Source organism: Vespa crabro, chromosome 11, assembly GCF_910589235.1.
Source record: "Vespa crabro chromosome 11, iyVesCrab1.2, whole genome shotgun sequence".
Classification (NCBI taxonomy): domain Eukaryota; kingdom Metazoa; phylum Arthropoda; class Insecta; order Hymenoptera; family Vespidae; genus Vespa; species Vespa crabro.
In genome coordinates, this window is record NC_060965.1 from 6821755 (window position 1) to 6844254 (window position 22500).

At 33.3% G+C, this 22500-nt stretch overlaps 1 protein-coding gene and 1 long non-coding RNA gene across 6 annotated transcripts in view; one reads left to right on the forward strand and one right to left on the reverse strand.

Moving 5' to 3' along the window:
* LOC124427859 overlaps positions 1 to 22500 on the reverse strand; it is a 41531-nt gene that overhangs the window by 14106 nt on the left and 4925 nt on the right. The gene's annotated exons all lie outside the window — the stretch shown is intronic.
* The window catches only part of LOC124427856 (homeobox protein OTX2-B-like), a 17789-nt gene continuing 2018 nt past the window's right edge, over positions 6730 to 22500 (forward strand). The window contains exons 1-4 of one of the 5 annotated variants that reach the window (XM_046971230.1): positions 6730 to 6925; positions 7147 to 7922; positions 17087 to 17407; positions 18209 to 18360. In XM_046971230.1, coding sequence (XP_046827186.1) covers positions 17152 to 17407; positions 18209 to 18360 — 408 coding nt within the window. In that variant the 5' untranslated portion in view covers positions 6730 to 6925; positions 7147 to 7922; positions 17087 to 17151. The other 4 variants (XM_046971231.1, XM_046971233.1, XM_046971229.1 and 1 more) reach the window with 4 other exon arrangements.

Consider the following 22500-nt stretch of genomic DNA (forward strand, 5'->3'; position numbering starts at 1 on the left):
TGGATAAATTTAAACATGGAAATAATAACTGAGTTACAAATAAATTAGAATTATTTTATTACTTATTTTGATAATTCAGTTATCTGTATCTACATATGTAAATGAAATTATTTGATATGATTGAAGAATTATCAACAGATAAAATAGATACGTAGCGATAAATATCTATATTATTAGATTAATCGTACATAAAATGATTTTGAAATTCGAAGGTGTATATATATCTTAAAGATATCTTTTACGTTTGTTGAATTAAAATAATGATTAAATAGATGACGATAATAATAAATATTTGAATATTAAAAATTATAAAATGCGTTTAACTGAATTAATTAGCTTTTATAAATCGTCATTAATTGTATAATATTGTATTGAAAAAAAAAAAAATTTTTTTTCAACAAAAAAAATCCTTCATAGATCTTTCTTGTAATAATCGAAAGGAAAAATAGATATTAGGGGGACCGGAAAGTAATATCGCTTTCTTAAATTAAATTCAAACGAATAAATTTTTAACAAGTTTTTATTTTTAATCACAATCAAATATCGACATGCGCAGAAACAATATTACTTTCCGGTCCCCCTAATACTTTATAAATATATATAAACTTTACAGATTAGATTTCTAATGTCAAAATAATGACAATATTTATGTGCAACTATTTTAAGTATATCAATATTATCAAAAGCTTTAGATTTTAATTATTCAATTGTCTTTCAAATCATACACTTTATGTCAGATTAAAAAATGTTTCTGTTTTCTTTGTTTTTTTTTTTTTTTTTTAAATTGTTTATACCTATATCAATATAACATTTATATAAATTTATTGTCTTAAATCTTAAGTATTTAAATGTCCATTGTCAACAGCAAATATGTCATTTGAATTTATTCTATCGACCATGAATAGACCATAAAGCCAGCTCCTCTAGCGACATTCGTCATGGTTTTTTATTAGATTTCAAAGGATTTTCACTCACCCATAACTGGAAATGATCGAGATTCTTGACTCGTCTGTTTTGACAAGGTGAATAAAATTCGTGGTAAAGCGATGACGGTGTAACTGAGTGACCGTCGGGAGTCAATCTCGTTATTGACTGCACACGCGAGATCGATATCTTCGTCGGTCCCGCGAGTATTACGCTGCAGAATTACGTGAATGGCTTGTTGGATTGGGCCCACCACGGGAGCCCACGTGGAGTGTCCACTATTGTCTGGGACATATCGAATTATACACGCGAGAAAGTCGTTCTATTATCCCTTTAAAATCGATAGATTTTTCTTTTTTTTGTTTTCTTTTTTTTTTTATTGCAACGAATTGTTATTTTTTAAAGATTTATTATGTCTCATGAAACAGGTCCAAAATGTTTGTATTTGTTTTTTTCTCTTCTTTTCTTTTTTCTAATTTTATTTATTTAACAGAACCAAAGATACTTGATGGTTGTACTTTTATAATTATTTAATTTCCAATACAATTGATATTCGTTAAGATATTCGTTAAAACCAATTCGAATTAAATCAAACAATTAGATTCAAAAGGATAGAAATATTAAAAATTAGATCTAAATAAAAAAGATCCAAAAGGAAATCATAAATATCAAAAATTAGCTGCTAAGTTATAAGATTAAAAAATAAAATAAAAAATGTCAGAATTAAAACTAAAGATCTAAAAATCAAATTGAAAAATTTAAGGCCCACGATATCCCATAGAAGTACAATGATAATGCAATCGATAGTATCAATGGAGCATGATACAAAATGTATGTCAAAATTATATTTGATCTCCCCTCCTTTTTTCTCTCTCTCTTTTTTTTCTCTTGAAAAACTTGAAAAATATCACACACCTGTAGAGCAAAGAAATTTCTTCTCGCGAGTTTTCTTTGGATTCCCGTAGGGATTGGTTCGAGATGACCGGCAAAACTTTTTTAGAAAAGAATAACTCGATGTACGATTGTAGATTCTGGCCCGTTCAAATTCCCCTTGCCACCTCTCTCTCTCTCTCTCTCTCTCTTTCTCTTTTTCTCTCTCTCTCCCTCTCTCTCTCTCTCTCTCTTTCTCTCTCTCTCTCTCTCTCTCTCTCTCTCTCTCTCTCTCTCTCTCTCTCTCTCTCTCGTGATTCCATCTAAAGTAACGTGATCAATCATTATCAATGACATTCGTTGTCACGGTAAGCAGTAAGGAGGATTTCTCAGACGTATAATACCTCGAATGGAGTTCGAATCGTGTCGATGTAGTCGATCGAATTTGTATTACCTCGAATGAATCGGTAGATCGAACGGTAGTCCTTTCGTCGATTGTAATCGTATCGAGATTCTATCGTTTCATTTCAACTTGAATATACAAGGTGGTAATAGAAATGCACAGATAAAAAAAAGAAAATATCAATATAAAACGTTTCAAATGTGATTAATAACAACAACAACAACAACAACAACAACAACAACAACAACAACAACAACAACAACAACAACAACAACAACAACAACAACAACAACAACAACAACAACAACAGCAACAACAACAACAGCAACAACAACAACAACAATAATAATAATAATAATAATAATAATAATAATAATAATAATAATAATAATAATAATAATAATAATAATAATAATAATAATAATAATAATAATAATAACAATAATAATAATAATAATAATAATAATAATAATAATAATAATAGGTAATAATAATAGGTAATAATATTAGGTAATAAAAAATAGAGTGTAAATAAATAGATAATAAATATTCTTTTTAATTATTTATATTACATTATCATTCTATACGTATATTATCATTATTTAATAATTCATTTATATTATCATTTATTTGATCATTTCATTCTATTTCATTGTTATCTGTTAAAAATCAAATTGAATCATAATGACAAATTAAAGATATATTCAATATTCATATATCTATATATATTTATTATTATTATTATTATTATCATTATTATTAATATCATTATTCTTTAATATATTAAAAAGTTAATTAAACAAATCGATAAACAATAAATAAAACGATGTAAATATATATATATAGTGTTTCGCAAATGTCACTCGATATTCAATTTTATATGTTCTTAATCTTTGAATGATAATTAGATAGTTATATAGGTACTTGATTTCAAAAGAGAAAGAAAAAAAAAAAGAAAAAAGAATCATAAGGGATGAATTCTTTTCTGTCGATCGAATAAGGGAATGGAGTAGTCACGATTAACTCGGAGACGCGTGTGACCTCGGTGTAGGTAGGTGGGTAGGTAGGTACTACTCGCTCGTCGTGGTTGGTAATTCATTGACTTGGTAACTCGACGGTGACTTTCACCGGTGATTTACGCGAAAGCTTCGTAAGCGGCTTGCCTCAGTTTCAAATTCCGTTCTCTCTTCATCAATGAGCCTTGCCCTACGCGGTAAGGAACGAAGAAGGGAGATGGAAACATGAAGAAAGATAGATAGATAGATAGATAGAGAGATAGAGAGAGAGATGTAGATATATATGTATGTATATGTGTGTGTGTGTATATTATATACTATATATATATATATATATATATACACAACACGAGGTAGGTAAGTACCTATGCTTTGAAGAGAAATAGAGATAACGCGAAAACAGAAAGAGAGAAAGAGATATATATGTATATAGATGAATAGAGACAGATAGATAGATAGATAGAGAGAAAGAGAGAGAAAGAGAGATGGAAAGAAAGGGACGAAGGATGAAACGCAGCAAAGGTTATTTGCACCGAGTTGTCTCTTTTTTTTTAGTACTTTTTGTTCGAACAGTTTGTCGAACGGCTCAGCCGGCTGATCTGCGGGATGATGAGCATGAACTACATTCTATATAAAACCCGGAGCATTTTAAGCTCCCGGACGAATGCGCTTTCGCGGTGTATGGGACGTGCTGCTTCTCATCGATCGTTTAACGAGAGAAAAAGGAAGAGAGAGAAAGAGAGAGAGAGAGAGAGAGAGAGAGAGAAAGAGAGAGAGAGAGAGAGAGAGAGAGAGAGAGAGGGAGAGAGAGAGAGAGAAAAAAAGAAAGAGAGAGGGAGAGAGAGAGAGAGAGAGAGAGAAAGAGAAAGAGTATCGTCTTTAAGTCTTGGTAAGAAAAGATCACAGAGATCTTTTCAACGATACTCGAAACATTCTCTTGTCTCGTGTTTAATGTTAAATCATCGTTTCGATCATGTTCTAAATGGATCATTGTTATTTTCGTAATTAGTTTAGCTTTTGTCGACGAACTAATTAAGTGAATAGATAGGTATATGTTAAAAGATACAGGTAGATAGGTAGGTATATTTGATTATTGATCGTTTAGTTTATTAATAGGTAGTAGATATGTAGATAACAACCTTCGATTGTGTATGTTTGTGTACGATACGCACGGTTGTATACATGTGCACCCTGTTCCTTTTTTTTTTTCTATCTTTTATTTTTTTGTTCATCAACGGTATTATCCATGTCCTGCTTGATAAAATAAAATGAATACGTGGATAGGTGGCAGAGAATATCGATACGATTTCTGAATTCGTTTTAATTCTCTCAACAAAATGATTATATCGATCATTGGTTAATTTAGGTAGGTACCCATCTATCTACCTACCCACGTTGTTATTATTATCATTTAATCAAATGCCAAATGCCGAACGAGAAATACCACCCTCCTCCTCCTCACACCATTACCATCAATACTCGGAAACGTTATAAAGATTTTTTATTCTTTGTTTTTTCTTTCCTTTTTTCATTTTCGCGATAATTTCAGGATTTATCCATGTTTCCTGTAAATATCGGGGAACGGTAGGGGAAAATAAATTGATGTTAAAACATAAGTATGATACTTGAAATATTTATATCAATCTTTTAATGGCCATTGACGAGTAACCGATCGTCGTTGAAAATTGAAACGTTAATAACTGTTATAAGCGAAGGAATAAAGTTGAAATAAATGGGAGAGTAGGGACGAAGCGGAGGTTAAGATAAAAAAGAGGAGAAGAATAAAAAAAGGAACTTTAAGAAAGTTCTGACACGTATCAGAGGCAATAATCTTGGCACTTTAAAAGTTTATTTTATCCGATGACGAGCATGTATAATGAGCATCGTTCGATTACGGAGTAACACTAATTGAAACCGGTGTGGTGTCTTATATATACGAGATAGTAAACAATGATTATACATGAATGATTGTACAATCAAGTTAATAACCGGAAGATAACGTCTAAGTGAGAACAAAAAAAAAATTTCTTAATAATTTTCAATAAAAATAAATCGTCGTTAATTGAACTGGATATTTGTCTCATTTAAGATAGATAGATAGATAGAATACTTATAAATTAGATTATATGTTAGATTATTCTTGGCTACCAGGATATCAAATAAATGTATTTTAATTATTTATATATCCATTCCTAGATAAGTAACATTCAGAGAAGTCAGTTTATACCTATGAAAGTACTTTAGAGATTTGTATCGCTTCATTAACGTGGAAGAAACGTAAATTGATGAACCGTTGCGTGGATCCTATACTCGCGTCAATCGGTCAATGAGGAAAATTGGCTAAGAGTTTCATGAATGGGCCGCCCGTGAATAAAGTAGCTACATGTTAGTACAGGTTTATGGAAGCAAGCCGGTTTTAGTTACGCTAATAGCGTAGTAATGCTGGCTGATCTTTTCGAAATCCCGTAAGAGCATTAACCGCTCGCACGTGAGCAAGTTAAATTGCTATGATGCGGGTATACGAAGCGGGGTACCTAGCTATCACCTGACTACAGAGTGTATCAAAAGAAAGGGATGATCGGTCCATCAAATAAAAAAGAAAAAAGAAAGAAGAAAAAAAAATTTGAAAGAAAGAAAAAGCAAAATAAGGGGAGAAAAGAAAATGAAAATAGAGGAAAAACAGGAAGAGGAGAACGTATTAACAAAATGAGATCAATAAAATGGTAAACTTGAAGAAAGTAAATATAATTAACGAGATCTATTTTCAATTATTTCGATACATTATTTATCTACTTCCTCATTTAATTCCAATTTCCTCGCTTAAATAAGATAACATTAAAGGAACCTGTTTAATACCCCTCCTTTCCTTTCCCTCACCGATAGATGATATCAATTTCAAGGGACATCATCGGCACGATATTACGATTCTCTCCCGCGAACAAAACAATCGTCGCATCTTTCCTACGCCATTATCGTCATCCATGGGAAAGGAAATACTTATTCAGGACTATCGGTGAAAAATATTTGAAAATAGCAAGTTATGTTCGCCCATTTTCTCGCGATCTATTCCGCGTAGGACGATGAAGTAGGAAGAAAAATGAATAGAGAGAAAGTGAGAGAGAGAGAGAGAGAGAGAGAGAGAGAAAGAGAGGAAGAGAGAGAGAGAGAAAGAAAGAGAGAGAGAGAAAGAGAGAGAGAAAGAGAGAGAGACAGAAACATAACGCAAGATATAAAAGGAATGGTACGACAGGAGACAACAAGCTCGAAGGTAGAGAAAATATATTTTCGTTAACGTCGCCGGACGATTCGTAAAACGTGATTGGTTCCCCACTATATCGCTCAACATCGCCAGGAACGGCCCCAAGCCGTGCCATGAACGAACGTGGCAACGTAGTAGGTCTGTTTTTAGTGGGGTTACCCTCACTCCGTTGGCTATCTAATCCCCACCATATCGGCACGCCAACCGAAAGCAAGTACAGTGAGTCTCCCACCACGCGACGTCTCAGTTGAGCCCCACCAGCGCTCGATGCTGGTCCCCACTACGTTCACGGAGGACGCGCGCATACTCCCCTCTTTTCTCCTCTCTTCTCGTTCTCCTTCACAATGCTTCTTTCTCTCTCTGTCTCTCACTCGTTCGTACGTTCGCGCCCATAACCCCTCGACCAAGAGAGCGATCCGTAACAACTAAAGTTCTCGTGAAAAGTTTAGCCAGGTTCTCTTCTCCTCTCTCTTTCTCACACACACACACACACACACACATATGCTCATACATACATACGTATATATGCATAGCATACACAACATACACATACACATGGATAGTGCACCTATAATATCTGCTCCTGGTGATATCTCTGTCTCTCTCTTCCTATCTTCTCTATATCTATCTCTATCTTTAACTATCTCTATCTCTCTATTCTTGTTCATCTGTAGCTAGCTTCGTCTAACGTGGCTTGTTCCAGAGACGGCTCGTCATTGCTGTATACGTCTAAGAGAGAAAGAGAGCGAGAGAGATATAGATAGATGGATAGATAGATAGATAGATAAATAAAGGGAGAGAGAGAGAGAGAGAGACAGAGAGAGAGAAGTAGATAGAGAAGAGCAACCAATCGCACGGACCAGGATTAGGGAATAGAATAGTCATTATCGGTGTATATATCCAGGCACTCGGTCGTTCCATCTCACTTCGACCGTCCTGGCCGCACGCACGCCCCCTCCCCCTACTACCCCGCCTCCGACGCGCCCTCTCTTTCTCCCTTTAACTTTCTCTATCTCTATCTTTCTCTTTCTTTCTCTCTCGCTCTCTCTCTCTCATTCTCACACGTTCTACTCTCCTCCGTCGGTTGCGTTTCGGCTGGTGCGAAACGTCGTGGTGGCCGGCCAGAGTAAAGGCAAGCGTGTGTGCTGTGAGTTGTCGATCGAAAACACCTAACTTTGTCCCTTTCCGTTCAGCGATCGACAGCACGAACACGAAGAAAAGAAGACAAGACGGTGTGCTACGTGCACTGATTTAACTTAAAGCCCCCTTCGTCATCGGACTCCTCTTTGGACGACACACTCTTCTAAGTCTTTCTTTAGTGGATTAGCAACAAGAAGGAGAAGAAGAAGGAGAAGCAAAAGAAGCAAAAGAAGCAAAAGAAGCAAAAGAAGAAAAGGATTTTTGACGTTTCATCGGTTTCGTAACTGCCGATTACGGCGAACCACTCTGGGTAAGTAGAGATAGATATCTATTTATTTATTTTCTCTCTCTCTCTCTCTCTCTCTCTTTCTCTCTCTTTCTCTCTAATTCCATCTGACGAAAGATTAAATGAGACAGAAGTTATTATATTGATGACACAATAGAGGTGATTGAACCATGTTTATAGAAAATACAAAATATCTTTTTTTCTTTCTCTCTTTCCTTTTTTTTTTTTGAAGAAGTGGGAGAGCAAATTATTTAGTTTTCCTCGATGATGACAGATAATGATTCAATCGTGATACAATAAAGACGTTAAATATAAGTAAAGGTGAGAGAAAGATAGAGATAGATAGATAGAATGAGAGAGAGAGAGAGAGAGAGAGAGAGAGAGGAAGGAATTTTCTCTTCGTGCGGTTTATCGATCGAACGCGTTTCGTAACGTCGACCCTGGCTTCCGTGCACCGACACTTGTGAGAAAGAATTTAACCGTGACAACGGTTATCTATGTGCTACTAATATCTTCTAAGAAAGGAAATTGTTCGTTATCCTTTCGACCTCGACAAATGACAATGTCATAGTGAATAAATCAACCGAGTTTCTTAATTTTTTTTCTTTTCTTTTTTTTCTTTATGAACTATACCGTTTTAGATTCCATTTAAATGTTGTTCAGTTCAAGTTGTGTGAATCATCGTATCAAAAAGTGTTCAACACGTGTGTCACGTGTAGTTTAGATGTTACGGTTAAAAGTAATAACGTTAGTAATCATGTTGTATTAGTGCGAAATTGTTTCATGTTATGGTAATAATCGGTGACGATAACCTTGTCATTTTAAACTTCGTTTCCTTTTCTCTGTCGTTTATCCTAATCGAACTTAAAGTGATACTAAGGTGCGATTATATCGTTCAGATTATGTTATCGTTTAAATGCGCTTTAAAAAATTTTTTAATTATAAATTTAAAGTATCTTCGCAACATTACGTGTATATGACAATTCGAAATAATGATAAAGAAAATTCATATTTAGCAAGATATTAGAATGAAGAATTCTTCAATTTATATTCTCTCTCTCTCTCTCTCTCTCTCCTATCTATTTTATTCTATTATTTGTTTTATTTCTTTCATTTTATTCTTCGACAATAAACGATAATTGTTTGTCAATTTTCTTTCTCCACGATTACATTTCGTAATGTAAACGGGGAAAAGGAAACTGTGGAACTAAATAAAGAGAAACAGAAAGAGAGAGAGAGAGAGAGATGGTGAAAGAAGAGGGAGAGATCCAGCCATCCGAACCAATTGAAATCGGGTACTGCGGCAAACGAATACCTACATCGAAAACTGCGACGTTTAATCGGCGAGCTGTAAAGCTTTCATCCGACTGAAACGGAGAATATATATATATATATATATATATATATATGCACGCAATTCCTGGGGACAATCAGTAGAAAATTTTGTGATATAAAAATAGAACGAACGATGCGAATTCGAAGAAAATAATCAACAAGTAAGAAAGAAATGTGACTATTCGTTTTGATAATCGTTTCGCATAAGTTTCATTCATATCGTAGCTAGCCGTAATTGTCGTTAACGTTATGAATAATGATAACAGAAAATTAAATGACATCAATTGGAATAGAACTCTGTTTTACGTATAATATTTGATCGATGACATATACTTATTCTTTTAATTTCGTTTTAACGACGTTTTATCGAGTCGACGAAAGATACGAGAAACGTTCGTAGTATAGGAAGCAACCGCCAACGTGCCGAGATAGTAGTTGGCCAGCAGCAGGATTTCCACGGAAATAATCTGCTTACGGTAATCTTCTTGGCTCGAGTCTCCCTCCAGGTTTAGGTCCGCCTTCCACGAGGAGGACCTTCTCGTTCGTCTATACGCGGTGGAATGTCCTCTTCGAGAGAGAGAGACAAGCAGAGATAGAGAGAGACGTTTCGGATCCTAGTAGTCCGTCCCGAGATTTCGTATCCGACGTCAGAGATTCTCTTCGAAACGTTTAGGTAGAACGAATATATATCGCATTTATCGCGCGCGAGAATGATAGTGTCTTTCGCGAAGAATTGCTTTCGTTCAGAATCGCGACTCAAGGATGACAAAGATCCTTGGCTATGCTGGAGGAAAAACGGGTGCTGAATGAGAGAACTAATGTGGATGGAAACTTGAAGGAAATGGAGACGAAGTGGACGTTTTACTAAAGAGAACTGCGGTCGAGTTGGTTTGGATGTAACAAATTGAAAATAAGAAAAAAAAGAGGGGGAAAAATGAAGGAGGAAGAAGAAATGAAAATTCCTAAAGAGAAGACATGTTCGTGGTTGATGTGATTGGATAATAAGAAAAGATAATGATATTCAATCATATATTTTCAAGAAGAATATATTTTAGGTATGGTATAATAGCAAATTAAAGAAGATTTTGAAGAATCCTGAGAAAAATGAAGATTCTGAAAGTACGATCTAATTACGATTGGACATATTGAAGAAGATTCTGATTATATGACATAGCAAATTAAAAAAAAAAAAAAAAAAAAAAAAAAAATGATGAATCGACGAATATCGAGACTTTCGTTCCGAATATGATGAAACAAAATATATAAAAATAAATATTAATAAATTAATGAAAGAAATCATGTTCTTTTTTAAAGAAGGCTAATTGTGATAGGAGAATTTAAATGATAGATACTACGAAAAATTCTCAGGTTCGTGGAAACTAGAGAAACATAGTTTGATCACATCGGAATCGAACGGCCATCGGAAGCCGAACGTCGAAGAAGAAAAGAGTATTTCCAAGGCTTCCAACGGCGAGTGTTGGACTTCGTGCTGGATCGACCAAGGACGAAGATTAAGCGTTACTCGATAGCCCGATTTTTACGGATTTCCAAGCTAATCGATTTTTGAAATTTCCCGAAGAAAATATGATAACGATCTAAACTATATATTTAATCATTATAATGATTATTTTATCTAAATGATCATATCATTACTGATCATCTAATATCATTTATTTCAAAGTCATATTTCAACAATAATAACAACAATAACAATAATAACAACAATAACAATAACAACAACAAGGAGATAAGTATGCTTTATAAGGATCAAGTAGGATGAAAGTATCCGGAAGTGTCTTCTTTTCGAGGGGTTGTATTTCGTTGCTTTCGTATCTTTCGAGAGATCGTGATGGATCTCGATGGGCGGAGTGAGTGGAACGGATCGACGTGACCACCAACGTAGCTATTGATCCTAGTGATGGTTGTGATAATGGTGATGGTGCGTTCAAGTTAAGAAGAGAGTATATATATATATATATATATATATATATATATATCTAAGTACATAGTTTTATTCTACAAATTGGCTTTAAACGTGTAACGTCGAGCATCGGCGTGCGTGAAATGAAAGGAAGGAAGAAAAGAAATGAGAGCGAGGAAAAAAAATGGCAAAAATGGAAAAAGAGGGTTGGAACGAAGGTTCATCTCTTTCGAGATGAGAAAAGAAAGAAAGAAAAAGAAAAAGAGAGAGAGAGAGAGAGAAAGAGAAAGAAAGAAGAAAGGAATCTTTTCTTCGTAGTGGAATAAAAACTAACTAGCGAAGGAGAATAAGGTGTATATATATGTGTATATATATGTGTATATATATGTATGTATATATATATATATATATATATATATATATATATATATATACTTGTATATAAGGTGTACCTCACAGAATTTCCACGGGAATTAAGTTTTACGCTCAATGAACGCGCAACAACGACGCGTCCCCGGGGCTAAATTGCATTGAATGCGACTCTTCGAGGAATCGTTTGCTACCCGTACACGACTTGGTACGCATGGCTACCATCCCTTAAGCAGGTATTCTTCGCGCGCACTGCCGCGAGTATAGTACGCTCGCGCGCTAACGGGCACATTCCTTGTACGAGTTTCGTTTTGTCAAAAAGAAAATGAAGGAAGACTGTAAAAGAAAAAGAAAAAGAGAGAGAGAGAGAGAAAGGAAAAAGAAAAAAAGAAAGGATGGAAGGAAGAAAGGAAGAAAGAAAGGAAGAAAGAAAGGAAGAAAGAAAGGAGGAAAGAAAGGAAGAAAGAAAGAAAGAAAGAAAAACAGAAAGAAAGAAATGAATAACTATACGGAATATATATATATATATATATATATATATATATATATATATATATAATTTTTTCTTTTCTTGCATTTACGTATTCGTAGAGATGCAAAAAAAATTAAGTTAGAAATAGAAAGATAGATGGATAAATATTTTTTTGTTTTTTTTTAAACGTTTGTTTGTAGATATTGGAATAATTGGAAAGTAGAAAAGATGAATAAGGAGAGAGAGAAAGAGAGAGAGAGAGAGAGAGAGAGAGAGAGAGAGAGAGAGAGAGAGAGAGAGAGAGAGAGAGAGAGAGAGGAGAATGATACATAGATATAAATATATAGATAGTTTAATTTAATTTTAGTTAGTCCTTAGATATACTAAAGACAAAATTGGAAATATATTTAGGATAAATTAGAAAAATACGAAGCATGTGTCAGAAAGACATAGATTAATAAATATATATTATTTAAATATTATTTATTTAAAAGTTTATTATATTAATATTTAAAGATGTGTATGTATGTATGGGCGTTCGTGCGTACATGTATGTATGTGTGTGTGTACATCATGGGCAAATTAAAAAGATGTAAGAGAGAGAGAGAGAGAGAGAGATAAAGAGATAGACGTAAATATATACTTTATTTAAATGTTCTTGCATATACTGGAAACAAAAAATGTAGACGTACTTAAAATAAATAAAAAAAAAAAGAAATGAACCAGAAATGAGAAAGAAAAGAATAGATAGATAAAAATATAAATATATACACGTACTTCATTTAATCGTTGTAGACGTATATTGATTTCATGAGAAAAAAAAATGAAGATATGCTAGGGAAAAAGTCAAAAAAGAATTAAAAAAGAAAGAGATAGATCTGTACATAAATATACCTACTTAAAAATATTAACCAAATCGAAGGAGAAGATATGAAAAAAAAAGAGAAAAGAAAACAATTTAATCGAAAGAACTTCAGTAATTTTAACAAGATATTATTAAAGTTTCTTATTAATGACGACAAGAAATTGAATTTGATGATAGTAAGAAATTGAATTCCCTCTTAAAATTCGCTACGTATTGTGATATATTGATAGCTACATATACATATACAGGTACATATATATTATTTATATATATATATATATATATATATATATATATATATATATAGAGAGAGAGAGAGAGAGAGAGAGAGAGAGAGTGAAAGAAAGATAGAGAAGAGACTTTGTTAATCCAGGCATCACGACTCGTAAACTTTCAGCCTCGATATCGGGCAGACTCAAATCGTTATCGCTTTGATGCGCCTCCTAAGTATCTCGCGAACCTCTTGCCCTCGGTATTAAGCAAATTGGATCTTTGTTATAGCCCGCGATATTAATCTACCAACTTTTTTTTCTCTGTATCTCTCTTTCTTTCCCTGATATAATCCGATAAGAGGATTATATCGTACGCATTAGATATGCAATTGCATCGTGACTCAAAGATGGCAAAATGAGTTTCTTCTGTTTGATCGAAATTTTCTTGTGTAAAATGAAAAGAGAAATAGAAAAAAAAAGAAAGAAGAAAGAAGAAGAAGAAGAAGAAGTAGAAGAAGAAATAGTTTTTATCTATAACCCTTTAAAAGGAATATATTTTAATAAATCATGTTATAATCGTTTATCGACATATACGATAGAAGAAAAATCATAGAAACAAAATTCTCTATCGATAATAAAATATATCCAATCGATATATATATTATATATATATTTCTATTGTTCATCGACGATTCATCGACGTGTAAACGAATTTCATTCGTCCGCGATTTAATAATGCTTCGTTCGTTTGATGAGTACCAACTTATGCCTTTTCTTGTTGGTGAATACTTGTAAAGCTACTCTACCTAGATCGTTTTATGTATTCGCAGATAGGTACGAATACGTATATGTGCGTTGTATATCTATCTACGTGGAAGAGAACGTGGACAAGAAATGGTAGACGGGGCCAGTGGCTCTCGAAACATTGCAGACGACGAAAACGAACCATCGAGGTCTACGCGAACGTCCATTGTGCCATAGACGAACACGAGAGAGGAACCACTCGAGAAACAATGCGCTTGTGTGCAAACACTTCTCGAAACAATGCCAACCAGAACTTAACTTCCTACGATAGCTACGACTAACTTCGCTCTTCCTCTCTTGTACTTCAATATATACTTTATATGTATATATGTATAGTATATTATAATATATATATATATACAATATATACTATATATAATTAATACAGGCATATATATATATATATATATATATATATATATATATATATATATAGGTATATAATAGATACAGAAATGTTTAAATAGAAAATTTATCCTTATCAATATAAATATTCTATTAATATTAGAAAATTATAAAAAGCTCAGAAATAATATATATATATATATATATCTTCATTGACGTAAGAACCGACCTGAGAATAGAAAAATATAGCCAGCCAGTTGAATAATTTATAAAATTAACTATTTTTCGAACAGTCTTATAAATGGGTAAAAGAAAAAAGTTTATTATCAAAGAATTGTTTTGTATTTACAGGATATATGGTTTAGATAAGTCGAACTCTTCGGCTAGGAGATAAGGTCTGTACTTTCACTTACCTCTATTTGTATTACTTTCTTTATGTTTTATTATTCTCGTGGGACAAGTAATAACTGGGATTTAATAGTTATTAGGAACAACGGGCTGGTATATGTCTGTCGTCGATTCGTAACGCAAAGTGTTTGCAATAGAACAGGACTCTTGAAGGACAAAATGAGGGTGAGGTTTGCAACGAGCACTAGATGGTTTCGTTAAGTGGAGGGAGAGTGAATGTTGAAGGTGCTCGAGGGCGGAAAAAGTTCTTTCTCTTTCTCTTTACCCCTCGGACCCCCTCGAATAGTAGTAGACTACCTCGAGTACACTCGTAGTCCAATCGAGTGGTGACTTGGGCATTTTCTCCACACTTGTCGGTTCTGTAACAAGTGCATTGTTCTGCGTGCTGAAGTGCACAGAGATAAAAAGAGAGAAAGACAGAGAACACGGTTGACTGTGAAACCACCCCTTTTACTCCTCCTCCTCCTCCTCCGCCTCCTCCTTTTCCTCATCCTCCTCCTCTTTCTCAGCCCTTCGATTTTTTTCATTACATCTCGTGCTCGGCACAGAATTCTAAAGAGAGTGCTGCTAGGACTCCTATCTATCGCTAAGGTTTCTCTATTCTCTTTCGTTGCTTCGTGGAAATTTATACGTTGGTACGAACAAGTTATATTTTATTTTCTCTTTTTTTGTTTTAAATATATTCTTATGTCTCATTATATACTTTTCCTTTTTCATTTTTACGAGAGGTACACTAATAAAATTGAAATATTACAGTTCGAGGATAAAATTTAATGTTCGAACAAATAATAATAACATAATCGTAAAAAGATTTTCTTTTTTATCTTTTCTTTTTTATTATTAACAGAAATGCATTTCGAATCGTTGTTAGAGAAAAATCAAATAGAACGAATTAATCATAATTATTGGAAAATGTTGAATTATTCTTGAAGGACCATTTTATCGTTTGAAAAACCGATCGATTCATTTTTTATGTTTAACAATTGTTTGAAAACGTCTAATGAGCGAATTTAACCATTATTCATCGGATCGTCAAAGTCAATCAATTATTCAACAATTTCAATAAAAATTAAATAAGAATTCGAATTTTCTCGAAATGGATGATATCAATCGTCGTTCACGACTCACCAAATAAATCTAAAACCGTATTACGTTTTTATCCATTAACATTTCGAGACAATCACTTTTCCAATGATCATGATTAAATGATATATAGATAACAACTATATATTACATTTTATCCACAATTATCTCTTCGTACATAATTGCCCACCGATCATAACAATGGCACGTATATATGTAAGAAAATTATCGTAAAATGAAAACGTGTCTGCGAGTTTGTAATAAAGAAGAAAAAGGAAAAGAAATGGAAAAGAAAAGGAAAAAAAATTCTTGATTAGAAATAGAAATATAAAAAGGGGAAGGAAAAGGGGGTGGATGGGGAGAGAGGAGTGGTCCAATCGTTCGCGCAGCGGGATAAAACAGTATGAAAAGTGGAGTGGCACTCGTGAGGCGGCGCAACCGTTTCATCCGTATTTGTGCAAAGGGAGAGAAGGCTCGAACGAGTTCTGGGTGATCGCTTTGAAGAGACCCTTTTCGCGGTAGAAACCCAGAACTCCTTTTCATTCGAATGTAACTTCAATATAACCAGTGCTCACTGTTACCGGCGAACAATACTTTATTAAAAAACGAGTCTCTAAGATTTCGTTGGTTTCGAGAAAAAGAAAAAAGAAAAAAGAGAAAAAAAGAGAAAGAAGAAAAGAAAAAAAAGAAGTACAACAAGAAGAAAAGGAATAAGAAGAGGAGTAAAAGAAAAAGAAAATGTCATCGGTATAATTACTATTCCATGGACGTCATACAATTGTTTCTTGCAGACATGGCAGACGTTAATTATCATGCGATTAGAGTCTCTTAATCCGAAACATGTGTGTGGCGTAGAGAGACACGATATCTTCCTCGCAAATGCATCGAAGGTGTTTCAAGAAGGGAAGTATGACAAAGTATTGTATCTCTCTTTTTCTTACATGTTAAAAGACAAAGAAAGAGAGAGAGAGAGAGAAAGAGAGAGAGAGAGAGAGAGAGAAGAAAGAAAAGGATGATGGCTCCGATAGACGTCCTTCTCGAGCGTATGTAATCGGAGAGGATAAAATGAGCGGCTTAAGAAACGCTGGTCGTGCTCTTGAGGTTGCTAGCATTCTCGTTTTTCGGCGTTTTCGCGTCACAGGAATTAGGTTGCATCGAACGAGAGAGAAAGAGAGAGAGAGAGAGAGAGAGAGAGAGAGAGAGAGAGAGAGAGAGAGAGAGAGAGAGAGAGATAGATAGATAGATAGATAGATAACTAATACGTAGAAAGAGAGAGATTCTTATCTTTATGAGTTGCGTCGGCTTAAAATCGTCGTCTTTTTCTTTCTTTTTCTTATTTTTTATCAACTGACGCTTTGGAATTTGAATTTTCAGGAAGACCGAAAGAAGAAGAAGAGGAGGAGGAGAGGGGGAGTCGTGCTGGGGGCCGAGGGGCGGTAATGTGGTCGAACAGCCTCGGCGGGACTTCCGGTTGTAGTGGAGGCGCCGGTAGCGCCGATCTCGGAGGCCTCGCTGCCTCCACAACCTCAGCTTCCGAACTATTTGGTCCTAGTGCATTTGGCACTTCCGCGGCTGGGCCCTACGGTGCCCTTAAGACCAACCCTTACGTTAGTGCTTTAGGAATGCCACCGATCGAAGCCCTTCATTCAACCATCGGCTATCCGGCTTGTACACCCGCCGGTGAGTCATATTACTGTGAGTGCCCAAAAAAATTCTTTGTTAATTAATTCATAGATAATTTCTATATTTCTAGTTTCTTTAATATTATAAGGTCATCGTCTAATTTTTATCGTAAATATTTTTGTCTACAATATTATATACTTATTGTTAAAGTGATCTGAGTGCTGTGAAAAATTGTCATCCATTAGGTTGACCAATTAACGATGATATTTTCAATATTTTTTTATATTTAATTAAATGATATTTACTTTAGGTAATAATAATTCATTGGATTAATCAATAAATATTGTTGACATTTACAGTGAAAATTATCGAAAATTATCGAAGTATTAAACATTCTCATCTTCCTTAGCCAATCTAATTGGCCAATCTAATATATTTCGAATGTAATAGATAATAATGTATAAAATAATAATAATATATATAAAATATATAATAAATATATAATATTAATAAATATTAATAATATAATAAATATATTATAATAATAATGTATAAAAAGTAATAAAATTTCGAAACAAATTTCTCTAGAGGTCAGATCACTTTCATTTATATCAACTACTTATGGTTAACGTTCAGAGGTTAATTTTTTTCGTCGTAAAATCATCACAAGAATGATTGACGTTGCACTTCTTTTTTTTTTAATGATTCGACAACTATCATCGTTTAATGATTCAACAACTTCGAACAAATAATAGAAAATGATAGAAAAATTAATTGTCGGATCAAATTTACTACTTTACATTCGTAAATACACGATTCGTATTTCATAGTTTAGAAAGTTTTCCCAGTGACGTAATGAATCTTCTGTCGAAGGTAATCCCAGAAAACAACGAAGGGAGCGAACGACCTTCACGAGAGCACAGCTCGACATCCTCGAAGGGCTCTTCTCAAAGACGAAGTATCCCGATATTTTTATGCGTGAAGAAGTTGCAATGAAAATCAACTTGCCCGAATCTCGAGTACAAGTACGTAAATTAGAGATTGATGATGATCTATCTATATCTACTTAATCCAAGAGTATAATTATAGGATCTAATAAACTATACCTGGTTAAATAAATAAATGACATTGGATATTCGAAATAAAATACAATCGAGAAACATGATGCAAAAGTCAGATCTTTTAAAGATATAAAAAAAGAAGTAATAATTCAATATTAAATGTCTAATTATCTAGTCTAAACATAATCTAAGTATATTGAATTAATATCTAAAAAAAAAAACTAATAAATAATATTGAATCTTTGAACTAATCAAAATGGATAATATAATATTTAGCCTTATTTGGTAAAAAAAAAAATTCGATAATACCGAAAATACAAAATGATCTAATTCTAATATTCTAAATATAATCTAGAATTTAACAAAATCTATAATATAACTGAACATTTTTGATGATCTTTGATGTTCGAAATAATTTAGAATCATGGAATCATAAGATAGAAAATTTAAGCCTATTAGATCACAGAAAAATTCGATCATAAAAATCTGATCTAAGAAATAGAGATAGAAATAGATAGGGAGATAGTGAGAGAGTTAGAAAGTTATAGAGTGAGAGAGTGAATGAGTAGTCTCTTGTTTCTCTTGAAGGGGTCAGAGGACCCACGCACGATGAGCTGCGCCGGCACGCGGACACCATAGACGCGCGGCCATCGATTTATCTTACCCGGCGCGACCTAACTCGCTCGTTCGCTTTAACCGAATTAGTCGTTTACCCTACAAGTACATCGACCCGTACCTATGCTTGTCCTACGAAAAGACACTCAACCCTTTCCCTTCCGGCATAGTACGTAATTCAATCTCGAAAAATTCCACTACAGTCTTCGTACAAAGTAAAAAAAGTACTTATCTATTCTTTTTTTCAATCTTATTGCAAAGATAAAAACAAAAATAAAAAAAGATATCAAATACGAAATAGTATTATATATTTCACAAAATTATCATTACCAGTTCTTGAAATAGAAAACAAATGTCATAATCAATCAATTATATAAATATGCATATACTACAAATGTCATAATCAATCAATTATATAAATATACATGTACTACATGATCGCTATATTAGATTGACTATTTTTAGAACAATGATTAATCGTTAAGATATTTCCTGATAATCCAATAAAATGGGACACATTTCAAAAAATTATTTTTGTTGTTACGCGAGTCCAGGCTTATTTTACATATAAAAAAAAAATAATAGTAAAAATGTATACTCATAATTATTCTTTCGTCGATTACATACGAATATCTGACGATATTGGTTCTGCTTATCGTAATTTTGAATTTATTTTCTTTAAAAAGTTAGTTTTAATTATCGATTAATTGAAAGAAACAAAAGGAGAAAAGTTATCATCAGTTTCAGTTGATTTACTGTAGAATGATAAAAAAAAGAAAAAGAAAAAAAAAAAAGAAAATTGGACGACATAATAAGATAACAAAAACAAAACAATTTGCAAAAAATTGATTTATACCAGTATATATTAACTTTCTTAAATAGATTATTTTGAATTATCAATTAATTATTGAATTATGAATCGCGTGAAAAGCTTTTCACGAAATTTTTTTTAGTTTAGAATTTATAAAATTCTTAGAATGATACATAAAAAAAAATCAAAAAAGAAAAAAGAGAGAGAGAGAAAATGTACGTTCTAGAATTCCTTTTGATGTAATCGTTTTTCATTTCGAACGACTTCGTGACCTTTATCATTGGACGTTTCGTTTCGGTCGTAGGCCAGGAACGTGTCGACGCATATTACACCCTCATATTCCCCGGGGCGAGAAAGGACACGCGTAGCATCCGCAATTGCCGAACGGAAAGCGCACCTGGCTTACTATCCTCGTGCAAATGAAATGAATGCCACGAACGCGTAGCATAGTCTTGCGCACGTTCGTCGACGCCTGCGAAAGCGATCGACGTTTCTTTGAGCCTTGCCCGACAAATAAACGTCGGACACATTCATATCATCCCTTATTTCAATACGCTTCTTCCTTCATTTTCATAACAATTCTACATTTGAATCCTTTCTTTTTGATGCCGATCGATTTTCCTTCTTCTTCTTTTTTTTTCTTTTTCCTTTTTTTTCTTCTTTCTTTATTTTTTTTCCTCGAACGAATTCCTCCAAACAGGTTGCACTTCGTTACATTTCTTAGGTTTTTCGTTAGGATCGTTGTGGTACCATACGCCATGTTGGATTTTAAAAAGTCAATTATATTAAGGATTGTTATTAACGTATTGCAGAATATAAATTTATTATTAATTATTTTCAATGAATGAAATATTGATACGTTATATTTTATATTTTATAGATATAATCGAATAACAGATTATCGTAGATAAAAACAAAGGATATGTCCCGAATAATAGCCATGATAATCCAAATGATAACATTCGTAACATTGCATTTAGAAATTCACGGTACTATTAGCTTGGAAAAAACAAAATAGAAAAAAATATATTAAAAATAATAACTAATTAACGAATTAAAATGTCGTCTTTATTATATAGACATAAAAAAAATCGTCTATTAATTATCTTCGATAAATAACATTCGCTTATAATTAATTAATAATCAACTTAGATAATCGAATTTACAATCAAAGTCAAAACTATCTGAACAAATAAAATACAATTTAAGCTAGATGTTATTAGTATGTACGTTTCATAAATAATATCTTAAAAAGTCATATACTTTGAAATTCAAATCTTAGATAATACGCTTTATCTTACTGTGGCATGAGTCGTTACGGTGTCGCGTCTAACGATTTGAGAACGTGTAGAAGAAAATGGAAAAATTTGTTCGTAAAAATGTTATCGCTGAGTATATTAACGCAAAGTGAAACTAGAAAATTCGATATAAGATAGGTTACGAGACGATAGATCGAACGAACAAGAAATATGGTTGAAGAATGTTACTAGCTTTTGTCGTTCCCCAGAAAATCCGTAGAAACCCAAGCTCGCCTCTCAGCCTCTAACATTGATCGCGTGGGGCTTCTCTCTCTCTCTTTCTCTCTCTTTCCCTCCCTTCTTTCCTCTCTCTCTCTCTCCACCTTTCTTCACTCACTCACTCACTCACTCACTCACTCACTCACTCACTCACTCATTCTCTCTCTCTCTCTCTCTCTCTCTCTCTCTCTCTCTCTCTCTCTTTCTTTCTCTCTTGTACTGCCCCTTCCTATCTATTTCCCATTACAATTTTCATTTGACCTATGTCTAATAGAAAACTAAAGATATGACTATGAAGTTAACAAATTTATCATTTATTTTGATTATATTCCATAGACATTTTCATTATAATCAAAATATAAGATTTATATGAAAAGGAAATACACCGCCATCTTCCGGTAAGCCAAAGACGTTTCCGGCACTTTTGCACGTGCGCGTCGTTCTGGGATCGATTTCGTTTCGACCTTACGAACGAATCTGAACTCGTCGTATCCTCTTCTCGAGGAAAAAAATGGCGTTTTCTAAAGAGAGAGAGGGAGAATATGTGTGAGAGTGAATGTGAGAGAGAGAGAGAGACCATCATGATAAAGTTTCTACGAGATTCTAGTTAACTGATCAAGCAACGATTAACTTATTCAATCAAAAGCATTGACCAGGAACTAAAGAGAAATGATACATAGCTCCTAGAAAATCGGATTATTCTATTCCGAAATGTTTACTAACTCGTGATAACTATATATACATACATACATATATATATATATATATATATATATATATATATATATATAGACATATATAACTATAATTCCACTATAATACTGTTGCATTAACGATAGATCTCTATAGAGATTGTATACGTTTCACGTTAGCCTTCTCCTTCCACATACAATTGATTTTATTGATAACCAATAGCTTCTAATCCAATGTCGTTTGTAATAATTAGCCATTAGATTATCTATCATCAGATCAGATCAGATCAGATCAGATCAGATCATATCAGATTAGATTTAACGATTGAGTAATCTTGACTTGAGCCAACATTTATACATTTCTTTTTTTTTATTTTTTTCTTTTTATTTTTTTCTTGAAAAAAATTTTTTCTTTCTATTTGAAAATAAAAAAGAAATAGAAAAGAAAAAACAATTTATCTTCATAACG